This window comes from Aotus nancymaae, unplaced genomic scaffold, assembly GCF_030222135.1.
Source record: "Aotus nancymaae isolate 86718 unplaced genomic scaffold, 86718_ANA_hifiasm-v0.15.2.pri h1tg000032l_0, whole genome shotgun sequence".
NCBI classification, from domain to species: Eukaryota; Metazoa; Chordata; class Mammalia; order Primates; family Aotidae; genus Aotus; species Aotus nancymaae.
The window spans coordinates 26,102,499-26,123,294 of record NW_026988445.1 but is presented as its reverse complement, the minus strand read 5'-3'; the positions used below and the strand labels follow the sequence as shown (position 1 = coordinate 26,123,294).

The window sequence follows — 20,796 nt, the reverse complement described above, 5'->3', positions numbered from 1 at the left end:
TCCCCATCTCCCATAGCTCCTGCCTCAGCCTCCTCAGTAGCTAGGACTATGGACATGTACTTCTTGTCCAGCTAGTTTTCTATTTTTTGAAGAGTTGAGGGGGTTCTCACTTTGTTGCCCAGGCTGGTCTTGAACTCCTGGGCTTAAGCAATCCTACTGCCTCGGCCTCCCAAAGTGCTGGAGTTACAGGAACGAGTCACCGTGCCTGACACCTTATATTTCTTTATGGCATTTGCCACCAGCTAATACCCTACATATGTACTTATCTAATTTTTGTCGGTTTTCCCAACACTATTGGAATGTAAGGTTTACAAGGGCAAGGACTCAGCAACAAAGAATGAATAGGAAAAAATATAGTGAGTTCTTATTTATTCATTCATTCAAATTACTATTTATTGAGAACCTACTGTAGACTAGGCATGGAAAACATACTGGACATTAAACATATACAACTTGTTAAATGGTTATGTTTTGTTCAATGGTTGTACAAATCTAAAATTAACAATTAGATGTCTTTTTTTAAGGGGTGGGTGGGTAGGAAGTCTCACAGATGGCAAATCCAGAGCAGAAGGCTTGAAGGAAAATCAAGGTGTCAAAGGCAAAGCACACTGCCCCTTAGCAATTGCTCAATGCACCAAGGTGAAGAGCTGCTGCTAGCCTATTCGATCCTCTCTCTAGGGAATTTGTAACATAAATTGATCAAAGCTAATCATTCCCTACTGATCTTTCAAACAGAGGTGAGAGGGGTAAATGCTCGCATGGAAAGCAATTTCTTTAGCTTGAACAAACCCTGTGTTCATCACCAGTGTCCATGACAGTCTGCAGGTGTGGCTCAGGACTGTGATCCTCCTGTAGGGCCTCCTTAGGGACTGTGCAGTGACAAAGGCAGAAGCAGTCCTTGGAGAGTGTGATGACGTTCACAACCTATATTTGACTTGTACTATATTTTCATCACTACAGGAGAAGAGGCCCAGTGGAAAATGTGTGCTGTTCTAAATATAGCACCTGCCTCCTATACCTGCTAGATTTAGGTTGAATCTTTCACTGCCTTTGAAGGACTTCAGCAGGCCTCAGTGACAGAAAAGATCTACCCACACTTTCCAGCACAGGAAGGATGGTATTGGAAGGCCTGGGGTCCAGCCCAGGACTTAAAGTCAGTTTCATTGGAATGCCATTTTCAGAGAGTTTTCATCCCAGACTCTCTGAGGGTGGCAGGCTCTTGAATAAGCCCTGGGACATACGTCCTCTAGCTCTCAGGTAGTTAGGCAGGCACCTATCCATTTGCTGTATTTCTTTTCAGTTTTCTGGTTTGTAAAGCCACCCTGAGCTCTTCAATGTTTTCTTTGCTTTTGTTTGCATTAAATGTATGAGGCGGGATGGGCTTCGTAGGCTGGTGGTGGGTTATTACAACTTCCCAGGAAGGGGAGAAGCCCAATTCCTGCCAGCACGAGGTGGGCGCAGGCGCCCATAAATACTTAGGAATAAATGAATGCATATGTAAGTGAGTGAATGGGTGAGTGGATAGGAAGTTTTCAAGCTGGGTGGAGGAAGGTGGGGGTGTGAGGAGCCAGCAAGGCCACCCTGCGGCCCTGGCTCCCGGCTCTCCCCCGACGCGCGTCCACGCCGACTAGAGGAGGGTGCTCGGCCAGTGGGGGCGGGACCAGCCAGCCACAAGGACGCGCCCAAGGTGGGCGGGGCCAAGACGACGCGCCCACGGAGGGACAGGACTAAAAGGACGCGCCGGGAGCAGCGAGGACGCGCCGCGAGGAGGGGCTGGGCTACAGGATTCGCGGGCGGAAGGGGCGGGGAGAGGGCGGGCCCGGCGCGAGGCAGCGCGGGCCCCTCAGAGCACAATGGCCAGAGCCGGTGGCAGAGGAGCCCGAGCCCCACCCAGCGTGGAGCGCGCCGCGAGCCCGGTCGCACGCTGAGCGCCTCCACCCGCCCAGAGCACCGACTCCGGGCCATGTACTCGGGGAACCGCAGCGGCAGCCAGGGCTACTGGGACGGCGGCGGGGCCGCAGGCGCTGAGGGGCCGGCGCCGGCGGGAACACTGAGCCCCGCGCCGCTCTTCAGCCCCGGCACCTACGAGCGCCTGGCGCTGCTGCTGGGCTCCATAGGGCTGCTGGGCGTTGGCAACAACCTGCTGGTGCTCGTCCTCTACTACAAGTTCCAGCGACTCCGCACTCCCACCCACCTCCTCCTGGTCAACATCAGCCTCAGCAACCTGCTGGTGTCCCTCTTCGGGGTCACCTTTACCTTCGTGTCCTGCCTGAGGAACGGCTGGGTGTGGGACACCGTGGGCTGCGTGTGGGACGGGTTTAGCGGCAGCCTCTTCGGTGAGTTGGACCGTGAGGAGGGGGCAGCCTCCGCTCTGCAAACTTCCACTTCCCGCCCCGCCGCCCGCTCCGTGCGTCCGCACGCCCCCGCCCGCCCCGCACGGCTTCCCGCTCGCCCCACGCCCCCCGCCCTGCGCCACGCTGCCCCCCGCTCGGCCTCCTCGCGCTGCTCGACCCCGGCCGCACGGTTGGTGCCTTCCTCTTCCTCTGTCCCTTTCATCCCCACGCTGCCCCGACTGCGTTCCTGTCGTCTGTCTTCTGTCCCCACGTTGACCCCAAACTCCAGCCCGTCTCCTTCTCATTTGTTTTCACCGCCTAAGATAACTCAACAGGGCACGAAACCACGGCTTTTTACACTTTGAGGAAAGAGACGAGGGCCTGTAGAGTCAAGAGATTCAAGGAAAAAAAGGATTAAGTCGTGAAAGTTGGAGGGGGTGATGAAATTAGATTCATATGCTACTATTTGCTTCCTAAAATGAGAGTAGAAAACTAAAATAGCAATGTTTAGGAAAAAAAATTTCTCATTAGTACTTGTAAACCTTTGAATGGTTTCTAGGGAGCGAGACAGTTTCATTCAGGTCCTCGGAATGCAAATTGGCATGTGCCCTATAAGCTATTTTTACTGTAGTTTCCTTCCTATACATGGGTTCCAGCATACCGGAGTCTCCGGTGCGATTACAAATGGCTCGGCCACTGTCATCTCAGATGAACAAATACTGTAATTAGCTCTGCAGCTGGTAGACTTCATTTAAGTAGAACTTTATTGTTGAAGATTTATTTCGACAATACTCTTTACTGTGGAAGATTTAAGTTTCACTGAGACATGATGTTTTAAAGGAAATGTAGGAAAAGAATTATTTTTGTGTGCCTCAGGAATTTCATGTGTAGGGAGATTTGAAATATATGTATTTCTCAAGGCTTAAAATTCCTTTTTTAAATCCTGAAATCCATTGATACTTTATTATTGCTTTTATTTTGGTAGGTTTGGGAGAGCAAAATCTTTGTAGAATTATCAAAAATATTTTCTTATTCAGTAACCTCTATGCTATGACAAACCCAAATATGTTTGTAATGATTCATTTTTTTTTTGACGTTTTGAGGGAAATAAGAAAATAAAGAAATAACAATTTTATTTGATTGCCTCAATGTTTATAATATTCTCCTCCCTGACCCTCATAGAAGCTTTAATCTGATCATTTCATTTGAACAAATATTCGAAATTTAGGGAGGGGACTATAAGTGTATGTAGGTGGTGATATGGATGGCTATGGGATTACACTACTTATATTAATTAAAAATACCTATCAGGCAATTCCTTCGGCAATGCTAAGAAGGTTATTCAAGCCCAAGCATAAAGTATCATTTGTAGTGTTCCCCAGGGTAGTCAGCAGGTGTTTGTTCACGGACATGAAAGTTCTTACTTCCTTGAAGTGCCTTTTCTGTCCTGGAAATTCTATTATTGTGCCCGGGAGTTCGAACACAAGGGTCTATTGAGTCCTTTGTAAGTGCTAGCTAGCATCCACCCTCTTCCTCACCTCTTTCCTCTGCTGAGCCCACCCTCCTGTGTCTCCTAGTCACTTCTACCTTCCTGTTTTTCTTCTTCAGGATCCCTCATAAGGTCCCACCCCAGTGGAAGTGATTTTCTGAGTTCGCCACTAGGTATTTTACCTGAGGGCTGCCCTATTTCTCAGGGCATTTAGTGCTTTCAACCATGACTTTATCCCTGGTTTTAATGCAGAGGTGGAAATTCTGGAATAAGAGATTGAGAGACTTATTTAAGCCCTGGGGGGCAAGTTGGTAGTAAAGTTGCTACAGAGTTTAAAAAGTTTTTAGCAAAGATAATTTCTTTGTCTGGAGTAAATTCCAGAGTTTGTGCTTCTAGATAAGGGTTAAGGATGAAGAAAAGGAGGACACTTACTGCATTGTTATCCCAGAGCAAGAACTACCCAACAGTGGAGTATTGAAGGGGAGGAAATTTAAAAATCGGGGAAGTAGCTTCTTGAAGCAGAGGATTTTGGAAAGGCTGCCCTATCTTTTGGAAAGACCATTGGCCAGATGGCACAAGAGTGGATCCTATTCATGATCCTATGGCTCTTGCATTGTGTGGGCTTTCCCAAGTCACTTAATCTCTCCAACCATCAGTTCTCTCATCTCTATTATTGAGCAGTTCAGCTTAATGCTCTGTAAGGTCATCCTACTTGCTTTGCGTTTTGATGACAGCTTTGATATCTGTAAGTTAGAAGGTGCCTGATCTTAGGGCTTATTGACTGAGTCTTCTGCTCTTACTTCTACCCTGAGCCCTATCTTTCTAAGCCAAGAAGCAGCATATACTGTGGTTACCATCTTCAGAAACCATCATAGATTCAGTCTCCCTCTTCACACCCTGCTGGAGGAAGCAGAATAAGTAATTCAGACATACTTAAATATATACTTGAGTGTACCAGGCAACTGCTTAATTCTGTACTTAATTCCTGGTTCTTAGGGAATGCCGAAAATGAGTGGAATTCTTGATATCTTGAGGCAGAGGCTGTGACTAGACAGGACTGTTAGGATTGCCATTTGAGTTAAACTAAAGATCTGTAACCTACGCAATTTAATCTAAGTTCCAATTGAATGGCTTGTTTTACCAATATACAGGATTATTAGTCATCTTGGCCTAGACAGGTCCAGCTTGTACTGATCTATATTTTAGTAGGTTGAACCATAGTGAAAACCAGAGCTCAAAAACTACGATGATGAATGTTAGAAAGTTTAGCAGTGTTGTATATAGTTGTATTTAGTCTGAAGACTTTCAGGTGAGTATGCTCTTCAGCACCTTGGCTTTTCTACCTCTGGCCACACATAGCATCGCACAGATGTCTTATGCACATGGAATGTAACCAGGAGAGTCTTTTTTTTTTTTTACTACCCCTTCAAAAATAAGAACAAACAACATGTTAGTCTTGGCAGAGGATGTTTAGATAGAGGATGTTGGGATACAGAGATTCAGGGTTGCAGAGACAGTGGCAGAATGCAAGCATCATATTCAAATGTTAAGAGTAGGTATTATTTATATCAAGGTATTTTAATATGAAACCAGGAATTTTCCTTTTTAACTTACACTTATAAAACACTTTTTTCCTTACACTTATATGCATATATACAGTCATATAAATATTTTTTATAAATACATTTTCCTCCTCAGGCCTATTCTGTATGAACCTAAATATTTTTAAATGTCTGGTTGTTTTACTGAATTCGTCCTTTTTTAATCATCTGACTAGCAATTCGGTAGAAATAATCTCATATTGCTACCATGAGATCCTACGTGTGGTTGTGGCATAGAAAGGTCATCTAGTCAGCTATTCTGGAATCGCACACAGACTGTAATGGCCACAGAAATATTTTTATCATGGCAGTATGCACATAGTGTATAATCTGTTTCTATAAACAATGGAGCCACATGCTCCTTATAGTCTAAGCTCACGGCTGTGTATTTTATTCACATGCTAGTTTTCTTACAAAGCTAAATTTAGAGAATTGTATTATGTTATTTCTTCTTTATTTTTGTGAAACATTATGTTCATTCTCCATTATTATATCGCCTAATTTTGGGGAGGGCTGTTATATCTCTATTGTTCATTTTCAAGAAATTAGAAAATATGTGAGAAAGCATTTAAGACATGCTTTAGTGGAGGTTTATGTACAAATAATAAGTCACAGTCCAATGGATTGTAATTGTTGCATGAAATTATTTTTCTCATTGTTTACAATGTATTCTTTTTGAATTTTCTTCTTTCAGAGAAGAGTTCCAGTCACAAATGCATATATGATGTATTTTGACATTTACTGCTAAGATGAAATGCAGAAATGAAACCACACATCCGTTTTTGTATTCTCAGATGTGATTAGATGTACTTTCTCATGTTTTTATGCTACTGACTTACAAGAAAAAAAATATTTTAAAAGGGTAACCGTTAAACAGCTAGGACCTGCAACTTCAGAGCTTCTGGGATAAACTGGAACATCAAAAGGACAGATTTTATTACAGCATAATCACACCTTATTTCTTTCATCAGCAGTTGTCACCAGACGATTTTACTTCCTATAATGGCGGACAATCTTCCCACAGAGTTTGATGTGATTATAATAGGGACAGGTTTGCCCGAATCCATTCTTGCAGCTGCATGTTCAAGAAGTGGTCAGAGGGTTCTACATGTTGATTCAAGAAGTTATTATGGAGGAAACTGGGCTAGTTTCAGCTTTTCAGGATTGCTATCCTGGTTGAAGGAGTATCAGCCAAACAATGACATTGGGGAAGAAAGTACTGTTGCATGGCAAGACCTCATCCATGAAACAGAAGAAGCCATTACTCTTCGCAAGAAGGATGAAACTATTCAACATACAGAAGCTTTTTGTTATGCCAGTAAGGATGTGGAGGACGATGTTGAAGAGATTGGTGCTCTGCAGAAAAATCCTTCCTCAGGGGTGTCTAGTACCTTCACTGAAGTTCTGGATTCTGCATGCTTGCCTGAGGAAAGCCAGTCATCATACTTTAATAGCGATGAAATGCCTGCCAAACACACTCAGAAAAGTGATAGAGAGATTTCCCTAGAAGTAACTGATGTAGAGGAATCAGTGGAGAAAGAAAAGTATTGTGGAGGTAAAACGTGCATACACACAGTTTCAGATAAAGATGGAGTTAAAGATGAAAGCAAATCTACAGTAAAAGACAATGCCAATCAACCAAATAGAAATAGGATTACTTACTCTAAAATAGTTAAAGAAGGAAGGAGGTTTAATATTGATTTGGTATCAAAACTGCTGTATTCTCAAGGATCGCTAATTGATCTTTTAATCAAATCAGATGTTAGTCGTTATGTAGAATTTAAAAATGTCACTAGGATTCTTGCATTTCGAGAAGGAAAAGTAGAACAAGTGCCTTGCTCTAGAGCAGATGTCTTTAATAGCAAGGAACTTACCATGGTTGAAAAGAGGATACTAATGAAATTTCTCACATTTTGTTTAGAGTATGAACAACATCCTGATGAATACCAAGCTTTTAGGCAGTGTTCATTTTCAGAGTACTTAAAAACTAAAAAATTAACTCCCAACCTTCAACATTTTGTACTGCACTCAATTGCAATGACATCAGAATCATCTTGCACTACAATAGATGGCCTTAATGCAACTAAAAACTTCCTTCAGTGTCTTGGACGGTTTGGCAACACTCCCTTTCTATTTCCCTTGTATGGCCAAGGAGAAATTCCCCAGTGTTTCTGTAGGATGTGTGCAGTTTTTGGTGGAATCTATTGTCTTCGTCATAAAGTACAATGCTTTGTAGTCGACAAAGAATCTGGAAGATGTAAAGCAATTATAGATCACTTTGGTCAAAGAATAAATGCTAAGTATTTTATTGTGGAAGACAGTTACCTTTCTGAGGAAACATGCTTAAATGTGCAGTATAAGCAGATCTCTAGGGCAGTACTCATTACAGACAAATCTATACTAAAGACAGATTCAGATCAACAGACTTCCATTTTGATAGTTCCTCCAGCAGAACCAGGAGCTTGTGCTGTTCGGGTCACAGAATTATGTTCTTCAACCATGACATGCATGAAGGACACCTATCTGGTACATTTGACATGTTCATCTTCTAAAACAGCAAGAGAAGACTTAGAATCAGTGGTGGAGAAATTATTCACTCCATATGCTGATACAGAAATAAACAAGGAAGAACTTACAAAGCCAAGACTCTTGTGGGCTCTTTATTTTAATATGAGAGATTCCTCAGGCATTAGTAGAAGTTCATATAATGGCTTACCTTCCAATGTTTATGTCTGCTCTGGGCCTGACTGTGGACTGGGAAATGAGCATGCTGTCAAGCAAGCTGAAACACTTTTCCAGGAGATCTTTCCAAGTGAAGAATTCTGCCCTCCACCTCCAAATCCAGAAGACATTATTTTTGATGGTGATGATAAGCAGCCAGAGGTTCCTGGGACCAATAATACAATAATAGCCAAATTAGAATCCTCTGAGGAAAGCAAAAACCTAGAAAGCCCAGAGAAGCACCTTCAAAATTAGAAAAGAACTATCTGGAAATGCTGTTTTGGACCTTTACCGTGGCGTCAGAATATTCTCATTTAAAGAACAGTTTCCCATATGAGTAATGAGAAGTGGTGATATATGTTGAATGCTATGCAGATGTTGTCTTTAACTCTCTTTCAGATATTCAGCATTGAATATCTTTGTTAACCTATCAATAAGTGATTTATTGATTATTGAACATTTTGTTTAGAATGGGCTATGTGATCCAAAGTCTTAAAACAGAGTTAGCTTTATTTTAGTATTGGATATGTATGTAAGAGTTCCATGTTAACAACTCAGCTTAAAGATAACGTTGTATTTGCTAATGATCTTCAGATTTTGTCTTTGTCTACAGAATAATTAGTAATACCCAAGTAATATTTTAATTACTTTTGCAGCTATTAGAGTTGCTGCAGCCTGTTTGAATAGTGAAACACACACAAATGGTAAATTATGTGAATCTTTTGCATATAATATAAATATATAGACATGGTGGTAGGAATAGCAACTAATACAGATGCCAATATGATAATAAAATACATTTGTCTGTAATTATTAAAAGATTAGCTTTGCATGATCCTTTATTCATTGTGAAGGTCTGAAGTTTATAATACCCGCTTGACCCTTGTAACTGATGAGGCAATGATACCACCACAGTGTTCTAATTTACAAAAAGAGTTGGAGTTCAATTTTTAGTGGTTGAAAAGCTCATTTTTGGGGAAGGTTGATTGCAAAGAAAATTTGAAGGATAAGATTTATTCTCGTTTAATACTTCAGAAAATTTCTGAAGATCCCTGCTGTGGCACTTAAAGAACTTCCAACAAGTAACGTAGACCAAAAGGAAAAATGAAGTGCCCCAGGAGAAGATACGTCAGAAGGGTTGTTCTGAATTTCCTAAGAATTCCTAAGGAGAAATGGAGTGAGGCATTTTTGACTTGGGATTACAGATAGTTCTAAAACCCTCTATCAATAGATTGCCCAAGATTTCTCAGCGAGAATGAGACATACCACCTTGTTGGCTCTACCACTTTAATTAATATCACTAACATAACTGATAGGAATGAATCAAAGGGGGATTTACCATGCCCTTTCTACTGTGTCCCACTTCACAAATAGTGAAGTAACAACCTTCTGAAATCTCTCTTGCCTCTTAAGGTGTTGGCTAGAGTATGGAAACTTTTTTCTCCCAGAACCACCCAACATCATAAAACTGGTAGTACTCCAGTGGGGTGAAAACCTGTGGAGCTCTCAGAAGACATGAACTTGCTCTTCCTCTAGTCCAGTTTCCATTCCTCAGGCAGAGAATGATGATCCTTGTGACAGTTTTTGCTCTGAAACAGCATTTATCATGTGCTTGGTACTTAGTATTATGCTTTCTCATTACAGTTTCTCAACAACACTGTTAGGCAGATTTGCATATACCTTCTGTATTAGTCTGTTCTCATACTGCTGATAAAGACATACTTGAGATGATAATTTATAAAGAAAAAAGAGGTTTAATGGACTCACAGTTCTGTGTGGCTGGGGAGGCCTCATAATCATGGTGGAAGGCAAAAGGCACATCTTACATGGCGGTGGACAAGAGAGAATGAGAACTAAGTGCAAAGGGAAACCCCTTTAACATTGGATCTCGTGAGACTTATTTACTACTGTGAGAACCTTCAAAATTTACTTATTTACTACTGTGAGTATAGGGAAACCACCACCATGATTCAATTATCTTTCACCAGGTCTCTCCCACAACAGGTGGAAATTAGAGGAGCAGCAATTCAAGATGAGATTTGAGTGGGGACACAGCCAAACCATATCATCTTCAAAGAATAAATAGAGAATTAATAGTAATTTGCTCAGAATCTGGTATGTGGAAGAGCCAACATGGGGACTGAATCTTGTGATTCTAAAACCTTTGATCTTTCCACTAACATTCACTTGTTAGAAGAATGTAGGCACTGCAGGAAAACGAAAATGTGCCCACAAAAATTAATCTAGCATTGCTGGGGGGATAAAGCACATACTGGTCTTACAGCTTATTGATCAGAGAAATGTAAAGATTAAGATGAACTAAACAAATATATTTTAGAGCATGGATCTCATTGAAGTAGAATTTGGCTAAGCTTTAACAAAATAATGTTCTTCAGTAACACATCTTTTGATCTGAAGATTGTGTTATAAAAAATGTTACCAGGCCAAAATTTGTTCTGAATACACTCTTTATTGCTCCTCTGTATGTGAGGAAAATGAGACCAGACAGATTTAAGTAATTGACAACTTAAAGTAGCAAAGTCATGGATTGCATTGACTTTTAAAAATATAGTAAAGTCATATTTAAACTTTATCCTAAAGTTTAAGTCTATCAAAACAACTGAGATAGTTGAAATAGACCTATAAAATAGTAATTAAAATAAAAAATATGTTAAGATGATAAATACAATGAAGGGGAAGGTATTCCAGATCTACTGAAAAGATTTTTAATATCACAGATTATTCATAAGAAATTGAGGAAAGGAACAATAAGTTGCAAAAGATGGTATAGCTGAGTATAATGGAAATAGGAAAAATTAGTCCAAAATAAAGGTTGATTTAAAAATGAAGAAAATGAATATATTTCTTACTTAAATGAATACAAAATATGTGGGAGATGAGAAATTATGCCAATAAAAAGCATTTTAAAATTTAGGGGATATTATAACCCAGTGTAATTTTCTGACAGGTTGGACTTTCACCCTGATGGACTTACTGGTGAGCTTTTTCAAATGTTTGAATAATGTCTATCCATGTATCATGAAAGACTGTGCTTCAGATTGCATTTTGAGGCAAATACAGTCTCAATACTAAGAGACAGACATTTTTAGAAGAATTTCATTCTCAACAGATGAAAAATGCAGAATAAAATATTGGCAAACAATACAGCAACAAATAATTTACTATCGGGATTATAAGGCTGGTGTTCAGCAGAACAGCCATTAAGTCAGCATCAACAGAACAAATAGTTAAAAATCCAAAGTATTAACTACAGATACTTTTCAAAAATTCATCATTCCACCCTTTAATTATTTCTGGCAATTATTTGATAGACTTCTTAGAGTCTGTTAAGTATGTAAACCAAAAACTACCATTATTCCTACTGGGAAAACATAAACATTTCTCAAGCAAAAAGTAAACAATGTTGGCACCATTTTTATATATGGTTAAAGAAACCTGTCATTACAATAAAAGCCAGCATTCACAAAATGAGGAAGATAAGGAAAGTAGAGTAAGTATTTTCTATTAACATGGATTACGACTACTTAAACCTATAGTATATAAATGTACTAACAATAAAAGACTAATGCAAGAAGTTGTAGGCTATATAATTTTGAAAAATCTAATTTTTACATCTCAGCAGTGACAAACTGCAATTTAAAAAGTGTTTGGTTATTAATATATATGAGACTTTCAAAGCAAGTTATATAACTATATTGAGATAAATTAAGAAAGATGCCTAAATAGAAGCAGGTTTAAGGAACCACATTTTTAAAAATGAGCGAACTCCCATGGGAGCCATCCTGGTGTAATGGAAAAGTAGTACATGGGGAGATGGGGAGTTTTTTGAAAACCAGAATTACACTTCTCATTTCACTACTTACCAGTTGTATACTCTTGGGAAAGTCACTCCTGGTATCTATTTCACCATCTGCAGAATAGAAATACTTCACAGAATTATTGTGAGGATTAAGTTAGATAATGTGTATTAAAATATAAAGCTACATCCAAAGGAATACCAGTATGTGAATATGTGACATTAGTATGTAAATTTACTACAATTCCATTTAACATTCCAAATGGTTGCTGTGTGTAATATGGTATAAATGTAATAAATTATTTAGGAAAGTAAGCAAGCAAAGATATAAGTTTTTTTAAATAGGGGGAAAATGAGAGCCTTGCCCTTCAAATCCTTAAAACATGCTGTTAAACAACCTTTCTGAATATTCTATGGTGCCAAGTAGAAAGTTTAACTAAAACTAATAAACCAATTGGAAAGAAAGAAATATTAATAACTGCTGGTGGAAAGACTAGCTAGATGTCAGTGTGGAAAGATTAGATCTATTTTACATGTGATATTCCAAATGAATTAAAATGTTAAGTATAAAAGGAAAATATCCCAAATGAACTAAAATGTTAAGTATAAAAGGAAAAATAAAGACTACAAGTCTCACGTCAATAGTGGTACAAAGAAACTTCACGGCAATTGACAAGGTAGATCAACTAAAAGAAAAATTTAAAATGTGTAGTGGATAGGAAAAAGACAAAACAAGAAAAGACAAAATTTAAAGGAATCTATTTGTATTACACATGGATGCGCTCAATTTTTGTAAAACTACGTGCATATCCATAAGGCTTTGTACTTTCTTAGGCAAATCTATAAAGAGATCTTGTGTAAATAAGAAAAATCAATTATTTGGATGGTGTTCAAATTTTCTACTATTAAAAATACAACTTTGACTTAGTTCATGCTATTGTATTACAAAATTGTTTTAATTGCATATGTACTCATAGCAGCAGCATTGTATATTAGTAGCCTTTTAAGAGAACTATGTAGAAGATTATAAAAAGGGCATTATAACTAATCTATCTTTTGACATACTCACTTTGAGTGGCATATGCCCAGGAAAATATTTAAAAGAAAAAAAAACTATTGGTACAGAGGTTTCTAGCAATTCCACTCACATAACTTTAAGGCGAAAAAAAATCCAATGACTGGGAAAGAGATAGTAAATTTTGGTGTATTGCTAGTGCTATCACAGAATGTTATAGAGCCATTAAATAATAATATATGTATGCAAAATGTGAGATTCAAAAATGTTAATAAGCATAAATTATGTTTACTGATATATGTGTGAAAATTTAGGTCAATATTGAAAAGAATCAGAAGATAACATGTAATTAACTTCAGTTTAACATTGGGGTTCTTTATTTTTCTTCTGTTAAAATATTGATGTATGCAATAAAAAATAAAAGATAAATTGGTAAAGTGGTTTACTGAACTGGTGAGAAAATTACTGATTTCTTAGAAGTTTCTAAAATTCTATTTTAAGTTAAAATATACACATCTAGGTATTAAAGTCAAAAAAGGTCATCTTCAAATATGTGTGATAGAAAGTTTTACAAACCTTGGTGGGAAGGAATTCTTGGTCAAGATGGATTTCATAATTTATTTTTTCTTTGTTGATCACCATTAAGGAATAGTAATAGAAATATTAGTAATACGTTCTAGGACATCAGAATGAAGACATCATATATTAATTAAAGTATGACCGTAAATGCAAGAACAAACATATCACTTAGGAATCTTAAAAACCATGGAGATGAAAGTTGGATTCATGGATGTGACCAAACCCGGTTTGCAGAGAGAACTGTGCGAAGGCCAGATCTCAGGGGACTGAGGATGCAGACAGACCCTTTCTCCAGTCAGCCTGAGAGATGCAAATCAAGGCGATTTAATTTAACAAACATCCAATGAAAACTCGTACTGTGGGTTTTGAATTGGCCGTATTCTAGGAAATTAGAGCTATAAATAGAAGTGCTCTGTACCTGACAAACATTCTGTTAGAATGTTTACCTTAGGGTAAGGTATCTTTTACCTTAATGAGCATTTAAGACCTTTTTTACCTGTCACACTCCCCACTGTAGCTAGCACTGCCTGTTTTCCTGGCAAAAGAAAATAAACAAAAGAGAAGTCTCTGCCTTGTGCATGACATCCCTTTTAAAAAATACCAAAACTTATTACACAGTTGAAAACGGGTGGCTTAAAGGTTAAAAGCCGAATCATTTAACTCTCCGAAATCTGTTTTGGATAACATTCAGTGAGTTAGGTTTTTCATATTAATCAGAAACTTTTTCTCTTGCCTGGAGAAGGAGCCAAGAGAAGCTCCAGGGGACTGGGTCCAGAAGCCCAGGACATCAAGGTCTTATGGAGAGGAAGTATAATGAAATTAGATCATAAAGTTTCAATATCAAGAAATTCTGATTAAGATTAATTTTATTTACATTCATCTTGATGGATCAAGTGAAAGTCACACTCCTGTTGCATGGAGGTAGCTGCTTTCCTCTGAAGAGTTTCAAATTTTTATTTTAGTATTTTTACCTTCATTATAAAGAGGCATTAGCAGTGTAGTTCATTTCCTTTTAACCAACAACCAAATGTATTCACATTTCAGCAGCAGGGGACACAGTACTTCCAGCTTTCTGTAAGGCATGAACTGTACAGAAGCTGAGTGATTCACCTGTAAGAATTTGACTGTAACAAAAAATGGATGACAACAGTTCTGCTACAGCATTTGTAGGAATGCTTTTATCTTGACAACTACATTTTCTTACGTGATCCTCAGGACCACGGTGTAAGGTAAGAAAGGGCACGTATTTGTACCCATTCTTATAGATAAAACCTGGAGGAATTAAGTGACTTGCCTGGACTCTCCTACTTTGTATTTAGACCCAGTAATGAAAATGAAATGCTGGCTTTGCTTCCATTTCAAGAGAGTGATTTATTACATGAAAGACTATATAATACATAAATCACTATTTAAAAAGTGGTGGCTTCTGGAGCTTTAGAATACAATTGGCTTTTCAACAAATAGCAAAATAATCATATAAATTATAATTTGTGTAATTATAATAAAATGGGCCAACCGATTGAAAGAGGAGAAGGGTGTAATCCCAGCACTTTGGGAGGCCGAGGCGGGTGGATCACGAGGTCAAGGGATCAAGACCATCCCGGTCAACATGGTGAAACCCCGTCTCTACTAAAAATACAAAAAAAAAAAAAAAAAAAAATTAGCTGGGCATGGTGGCGCGTGCCTGTAATCCCAGCTACTCAGGAGGCTGAGGCAGGAGAATTGCCTGAACCCAGGAGGCGGAGATTGCGGTGAGCCGAGATCGCGCCATTGCACTCCAGCCTGGGTAACGAGCGAAACTCTGTCTCAAAAAAAAAAGAAAAAAGAAAGAGGAGAAGGGAGTTAAGTTCACTCCTGAAATCAGAAAAATGATTTTCTTGTTCTGATAGGTCAACAGCTTAATAACTTTATATATAATATCTTCATTGGTTCCCGCTGTTGACCTACGATTCTTGGCATTTGCTTGTTACTAAATATGTATTTAATTCTAATACACTTTGGACAACTTTAATATTAATAAAGGCATACACATCAGAGAACCGACTGGATTCAGAGGTGCAGGATTGACAATGTGTAGCAGGAAGATGAATATCTGATTATAATTCAGTCAGAATGAGATACATATTTAGGCATTTTATAAATAATCCTCGAGGACGCTAGTGCAGTGTTTTATGCCAGTTCTTTTTATTACACATCATATAATTAAAGCCCTTGAGTTCTCTATTTCTGCTCATTTGAGACTTTAATCTGTTCCTTATTCCTCTCTTACATAAAAATAAATATTACCCAGTTTGGGGCAAGTTTTTTAATTATTACCATAAATTAATTTTACTATGTTTATAAGTTAAATTTACGGTAAAAGTTTGTGTAACCATTGCAGTATTTTACCAACTATAAAGAAGAAATTTGGGGGAATGTATTGGCTGAGGAAGAGCTTGGAGTCTTGTTTATAGGCAATTAATAATACAGTTGTTAATTTCCTAAAATGATTTAAGTGAAGTATTAAGGAGAAATGAGTTATACGTTCTTCTGTTCTCATTTTGGACTACATAACATTATTTGTAATACCCGCTGCAAGTACCAACCAGATACTTACAGAAAGTAAAAAGCAAGATGAGAATTGCACTGGAAATAGTTTCTCAGGAGATTGTAATTTCCTTTCAAACAAAGACTATGTGTATGGCACCTCTGCATTCCCTGCAGTTTACTGCATATCACAGGTATCCCAGAAACGATTCACTAATTGAAAGACCAGCTAGCAGTTTCCATTGGCTATTTTCTTCCATGTCATCCTCTTGCCTTCACACCCTTCTAGGTTCCAACCTGAGGAACAGAGGACTGCTAGGACCCATCTCTGGTAAAATATGTCGCAATCATAGTCCTGGCTTCTTGTATTATTACTACAGATAATTAGTTTTAGGGTAAACCTATATGAGTCAATAAAGCTACTTGAAACAGTACACATTTAAGATGTTATATCTAAATAATTTTGCTAATTTTCTCGCATTAAGGCAGCAATTCTTAAACCAGAGTGTTTAGCCTTTTATTGCCAGTCTGGAGACATTCTGGTTTTCACATCTGGGAATCAGATGCTACTGGCATTTAGTGGGTAGAGGGCAGGGGTGTTGTTCAACATACTGCGATGTACAGGTTAGCTCCCTCATAACAGTTATCCAGCCCCAAATGTCAATAAGTGCCAAGTTGAGAAAAACTGCACTAGAATAAGTGTTTAATATTCATAAGGAGTCTGCTTTCCTCCTCAGGTTTTCTGACCCATAAGTGCTTCTTCAGCAGGGTCATTGTTGATAGGAATGCTGTATTTGCTGCTCCCATATAGATCCCCCAGATCCCCGCTCCCTTCCCTCACCAATCCACAGTGGCTTCCTTCTGGCGGTTTATAACTTAGATTCCAAAACAAAAGTCTGAGAACTGGAGAATATTTTTTGTCCTGCCCCAGTTGTCAGGTATAGGTTAGAAATTTGTGAATTTTTGTATTTTTAAAATCATTTTCTCCAGAAATAGTCTCTGCAAAGCAATTCTATTAATAGATATGAAAGGCAATCTTTCTATGCATGGCAACTACCTCAAAATCAATGTAAAAACCTTTTAGCTTACTGTTTTTGAAAGGGGTACTATTCACTTGACAGACTATTGTCATATTAATCAAATTACACATATGTAACAATATCCTATGGCCTTAGAGAAGCCTATTCAAGACTAAGTAAACCATCCATAGTTGTACACACGTTTGCACTCACTGGTGGTTCACCAAGCAATGAGATAGGCAGCAGCTTGGCATTTTGTAGATGGCATTAACTATAGAAAATACTTAATTGCAATGAAATGAGTCAGTATGTTTAATGCAGAAAAGAACCTTAACTAGACACTGCCAAGTGAAGCACAGTGTTCAATACAATGTAATATTTATGAGCATGAACCATGTCCCAGTTTCTGTGCTAGACTCTGGGGATACAGAGATGAAACTGTAACTAACACTTAGCACTAACTGAATGCCGAGTATTGCTCTGCATGCTTGCTATACTGATTTTATGTTATCCTTATAAGAATCCAATTGGGTAGATATTTTATTATCCCCATTTTGCAGATGGGTAAACAGACAATGTGAAGACAAAGAGCTTGACCAAGATCACACAGCTGGTAAGTGGTAGAAGTGGGCTTCAAACCCAGGCAGTTTGATTCCATAACCCTCAAGCTTAGCCCACATGCTCTACCGAGATGTGTTATGGTGCCTTCAGGAGTGTCCGATGAAGTCCAGGAACACTAGTAACTGCTTATTCCAGGAACTGTTCTGATTTCTTCACACATTTTATCTCAATTTTTAAAGCAACTCTGTGAGGTAGATATTAGCATTTCCATATGTAGATGAGAAATAAGACTCAGTAACTCTTTGAAAGTCAGAATTTGTAAGTACTGGAACTCTCAAGCTATTGTGCCTGACATTGATGCACAATTAACCACTATATTAATCAGGCTATGATAATTTCTAGTTTGTAGAGTAGTCCTACTAGGGAAATCCAGGAATGCTTCGAAAAAGAAAAGGTGTTTGTGCTTGGCCCTAATGGTTGAGGATTTCCATGGGCTGATATGAGGAACAATATGATATGATATTCTTCCATGTAGGAAGAATAGCAGAAATGGGCATGGAGGCATTGAGGACACAGTCTGCATAGCTGGAACATGGTGTGCCTGACCTGGCATGAAGAGGCAGGACAGGTGGAATAGGGCTCATAGTGTCCATAGCCTTGAATAGCTTGCTAAGAATTGGGACTTTTACTCAGTGGATAAGGTGCTGTGGAAGGTTTTTCCTGATAAGACTTAGGTTTCAAAGGTTAGCCTGGTGACAGTGGGGAGGAGACTGGGAAAAAGGTATGGATACTGGATGCCAGTGACTGGCAAGGAGAAAGAATGTGATAAGGCCTGGATAGGGCAGAGCGAAGGGAATGAAAGAGGCAGAAAACAATTTGAAGATAGAAATACAGGATCTGGAAAATATGTTACAAATTAGATAGAGAGGGAATAGAATCGAAAATGTCTAAAATTTCAGCTTTGGAATCTGAATGTATGCAATTCATTTAACCAAGACTGGAAACAGGGTTTGAGGAAAAGCAAATGGATTTAGTTTTGGTTATACAGGGTGATCAGTAGATACCTCTGGAAAGTCTTACTATCCTAGTGGAGAAGCACCTAATGGTATTAAATAAGAAAACAGATTGCATTTGCTTATCTTTGTGTCTGTATGGAAGATGAATCAAGGAGAGACAAGAATGGAGAAGGGAGATCAGACAGAAGGCTATTAAAAGAGTTTGGCAAGAGATGGTGAGAGTCTGAATTAGGGCAAAAGTAGTCAGGACAACAAAGGACAGATTTGAGAACTGTTGAGATAAATTAGCCTGACTTAGTGATTGACTGAATGGGAGTACTGCAAAAAAGGAAGAGAAATCAGAAGAAAACTAGGAACTGTGGGCTTGATTAATGCAAACATGGTGCCCTGCCTGATTTGGCATAGTAACTCCTGCCCCTGGATTAGTCCTGAGCCAAAAAGATTCTCTCTCGCTTTTTTTTTTTTTAATAATATTTCTAGGCATAGACTTTTAAAATCCTCCTGGGATTCTGAAAGCTCAGGGATTTGAGTCAGAGGCTGCCAGTACTTTGATTACCAGGGAGTCTGTCCAAATACAAAGAAAGTAAGCCAGTGATGGGAGGAGAGAGCCGAAGCCCTGATGACATTGCTTCCAGCTCCTAGATTATGTGGCCCACATATTCCTATTGGACCCTATGCTTGGAGCCAGTGCCACTTTGGACATACCAGTTACATAAGATTACCCACTTACTTGCTCCTTATAGGTAAAACACATATGGTGTAGAAATAGCAGATGATGTAGAAGAGAGAAATGTTATAGAAACCAAGAGGAATTTCAACAAGAGCGTGGGACAGAGTGTTAACATTGCAAAGAGATTGGGTAAACCAATGTTTTAGCAGTTGATTTATCAATTGATGAAATTCTAGAACAATGGTTTTAAAATGAAGAGTGCTCATGAATCAAATGAGCACTTCTTTAAAATGCGGATCACCAGGCAGCACTCCAGCATTCTGGGTCAGTAGGTATACAGAGGACAATTGTAATCAATTGCTGGGTGGGTGGTGGGTTGTCACGCATTGTGACATAAATAAGAGGGAATCAAACAAGTATCAGATGATATGATAGCGAGATTTAATTTCTCTTCTGGTGAGTATTTTGGTAAGTTGTATGAAAGCATTAAAATTTTGCACACCTTTTCACCTAACAATTATGTTGTCAAGAATTCAACCTAAGGAGATAATCATGAATGCATGTAACTATGTAGCTACACTGATTACAATGTCCATAGCTAACACTTATTAAGTGTGTACCATATGCTAGGTACTGTGATAACAGCTTTATGCATATTAATGAACTCTTTATTTCATCTCAACTTCATGAGGTAGTTAGATATATCAGTACTCCATTTTACATTTAGAAAATTAAAGTACCAGGAGATTAATTTGTTCAAGGTCACACAAAAAGTGGAGAATATGGAACCTAAACCCAGTGCCCCTTGGTCACTATGTCTCACTCTCTCTCCCCACAGCACTTTTAGAAGAGTGAAACATTGAATGACATTCAAAAGTCCACAGTTTGAAACCTGAGAAAGCACATATTCTAGATATCAACATACCACCAAGCAAATCATGCAGGACCCACACACTGGAAACACTTTTTACCCTGCCTTTCCCCAGAAGATGATCATAACTAATCTCATAGTACCTCACATCCCTGCGAAAGTCAGTTGTTGCTGACTTTCCCAGAAGGGAAAACCTCTCCAATTGGCCATGACTGGGCTTACATCTCTTTATGACCCAGTATATTTATTGATCTGTTCCAATCCTGAGCTTCCACTGTACACCCCCTGGATCCTCCCTTCATGAACAGTACAATCCCCTATAACTTCAACATCTTTGAACATTTCTCTTAACCCTGGCTGCCCCCAAGATCCCTACTTACCCACCTTTCCCAGCTGTGTCTTCCTTAACACCAGGTATACCCCGTGGCCAGGTAGTAGAATAGGTGACTCATTAAGTATCACTGCTGCTTCTGAAGCATTACTTCCTCATTCTATAAAACTCTTTGCTTCATCAGCATTCTTGCGAGGTCAGGTTGCAAAATTGAACTCACATTTGTCAAACAGATGTGCAGGGAATA

The 20,796-nt window shown here is 38.8% G+C and overlaps 2 protein-coding genes across 4 annotated transcripts in view; both read left to right on the top strand.

Annotated features, from left to right (window-relative positions):
• The first annotated feature begins 1,845 nt into the window (after positions 1–1,845).
• Positions 1,846–20,796, top strand: part of OPN3 (opsin 3) — a 48,414-nt gene continuing 29,463 nt past the window's right edge. The window contains exons 1-2 of one of the 3 annotated variants that reach the window (XM_064383652.1): positions 1,964–2,336; positions 6,395–6,426. In XM_064383652.1, coding sequence (XP_064239722.1) covers positions 1,964–2,336; positions 6,395–6,426 — 405 coding nt within the window. Of the gene's footprint in view, positions 2,337–6,117; positions 6,207–6,394; positions 6,427–20,796 lie in introns of those variants that run through there. The other 2 variants (XM_064383651.1, XM_012443734.3) reach the window with 2 other exon arrangements.
• CHML (CHM like Rab escort protein) lies at positions 6,426–13,426 on the top strand. The gene has a single exon (XM_064383650.1). The coding sequence runs from the start codon at positions 6,426–6,428 to the stop codon at positions 8,397–8,399; it is 1,974 nt and encodes a 657-aa protein (XP_064239720.1). The 3' UTR covers positions 8,400–13,426.

Excerpts from the sequence above, each read along its gene's own strand:
- CHML (XM_064383650.1), top strand. The coding sequence starts at position 6,426 with ATGGCGGACAATCTTCCCACAGAGTTTGATGTGATTATAATAGGGACA.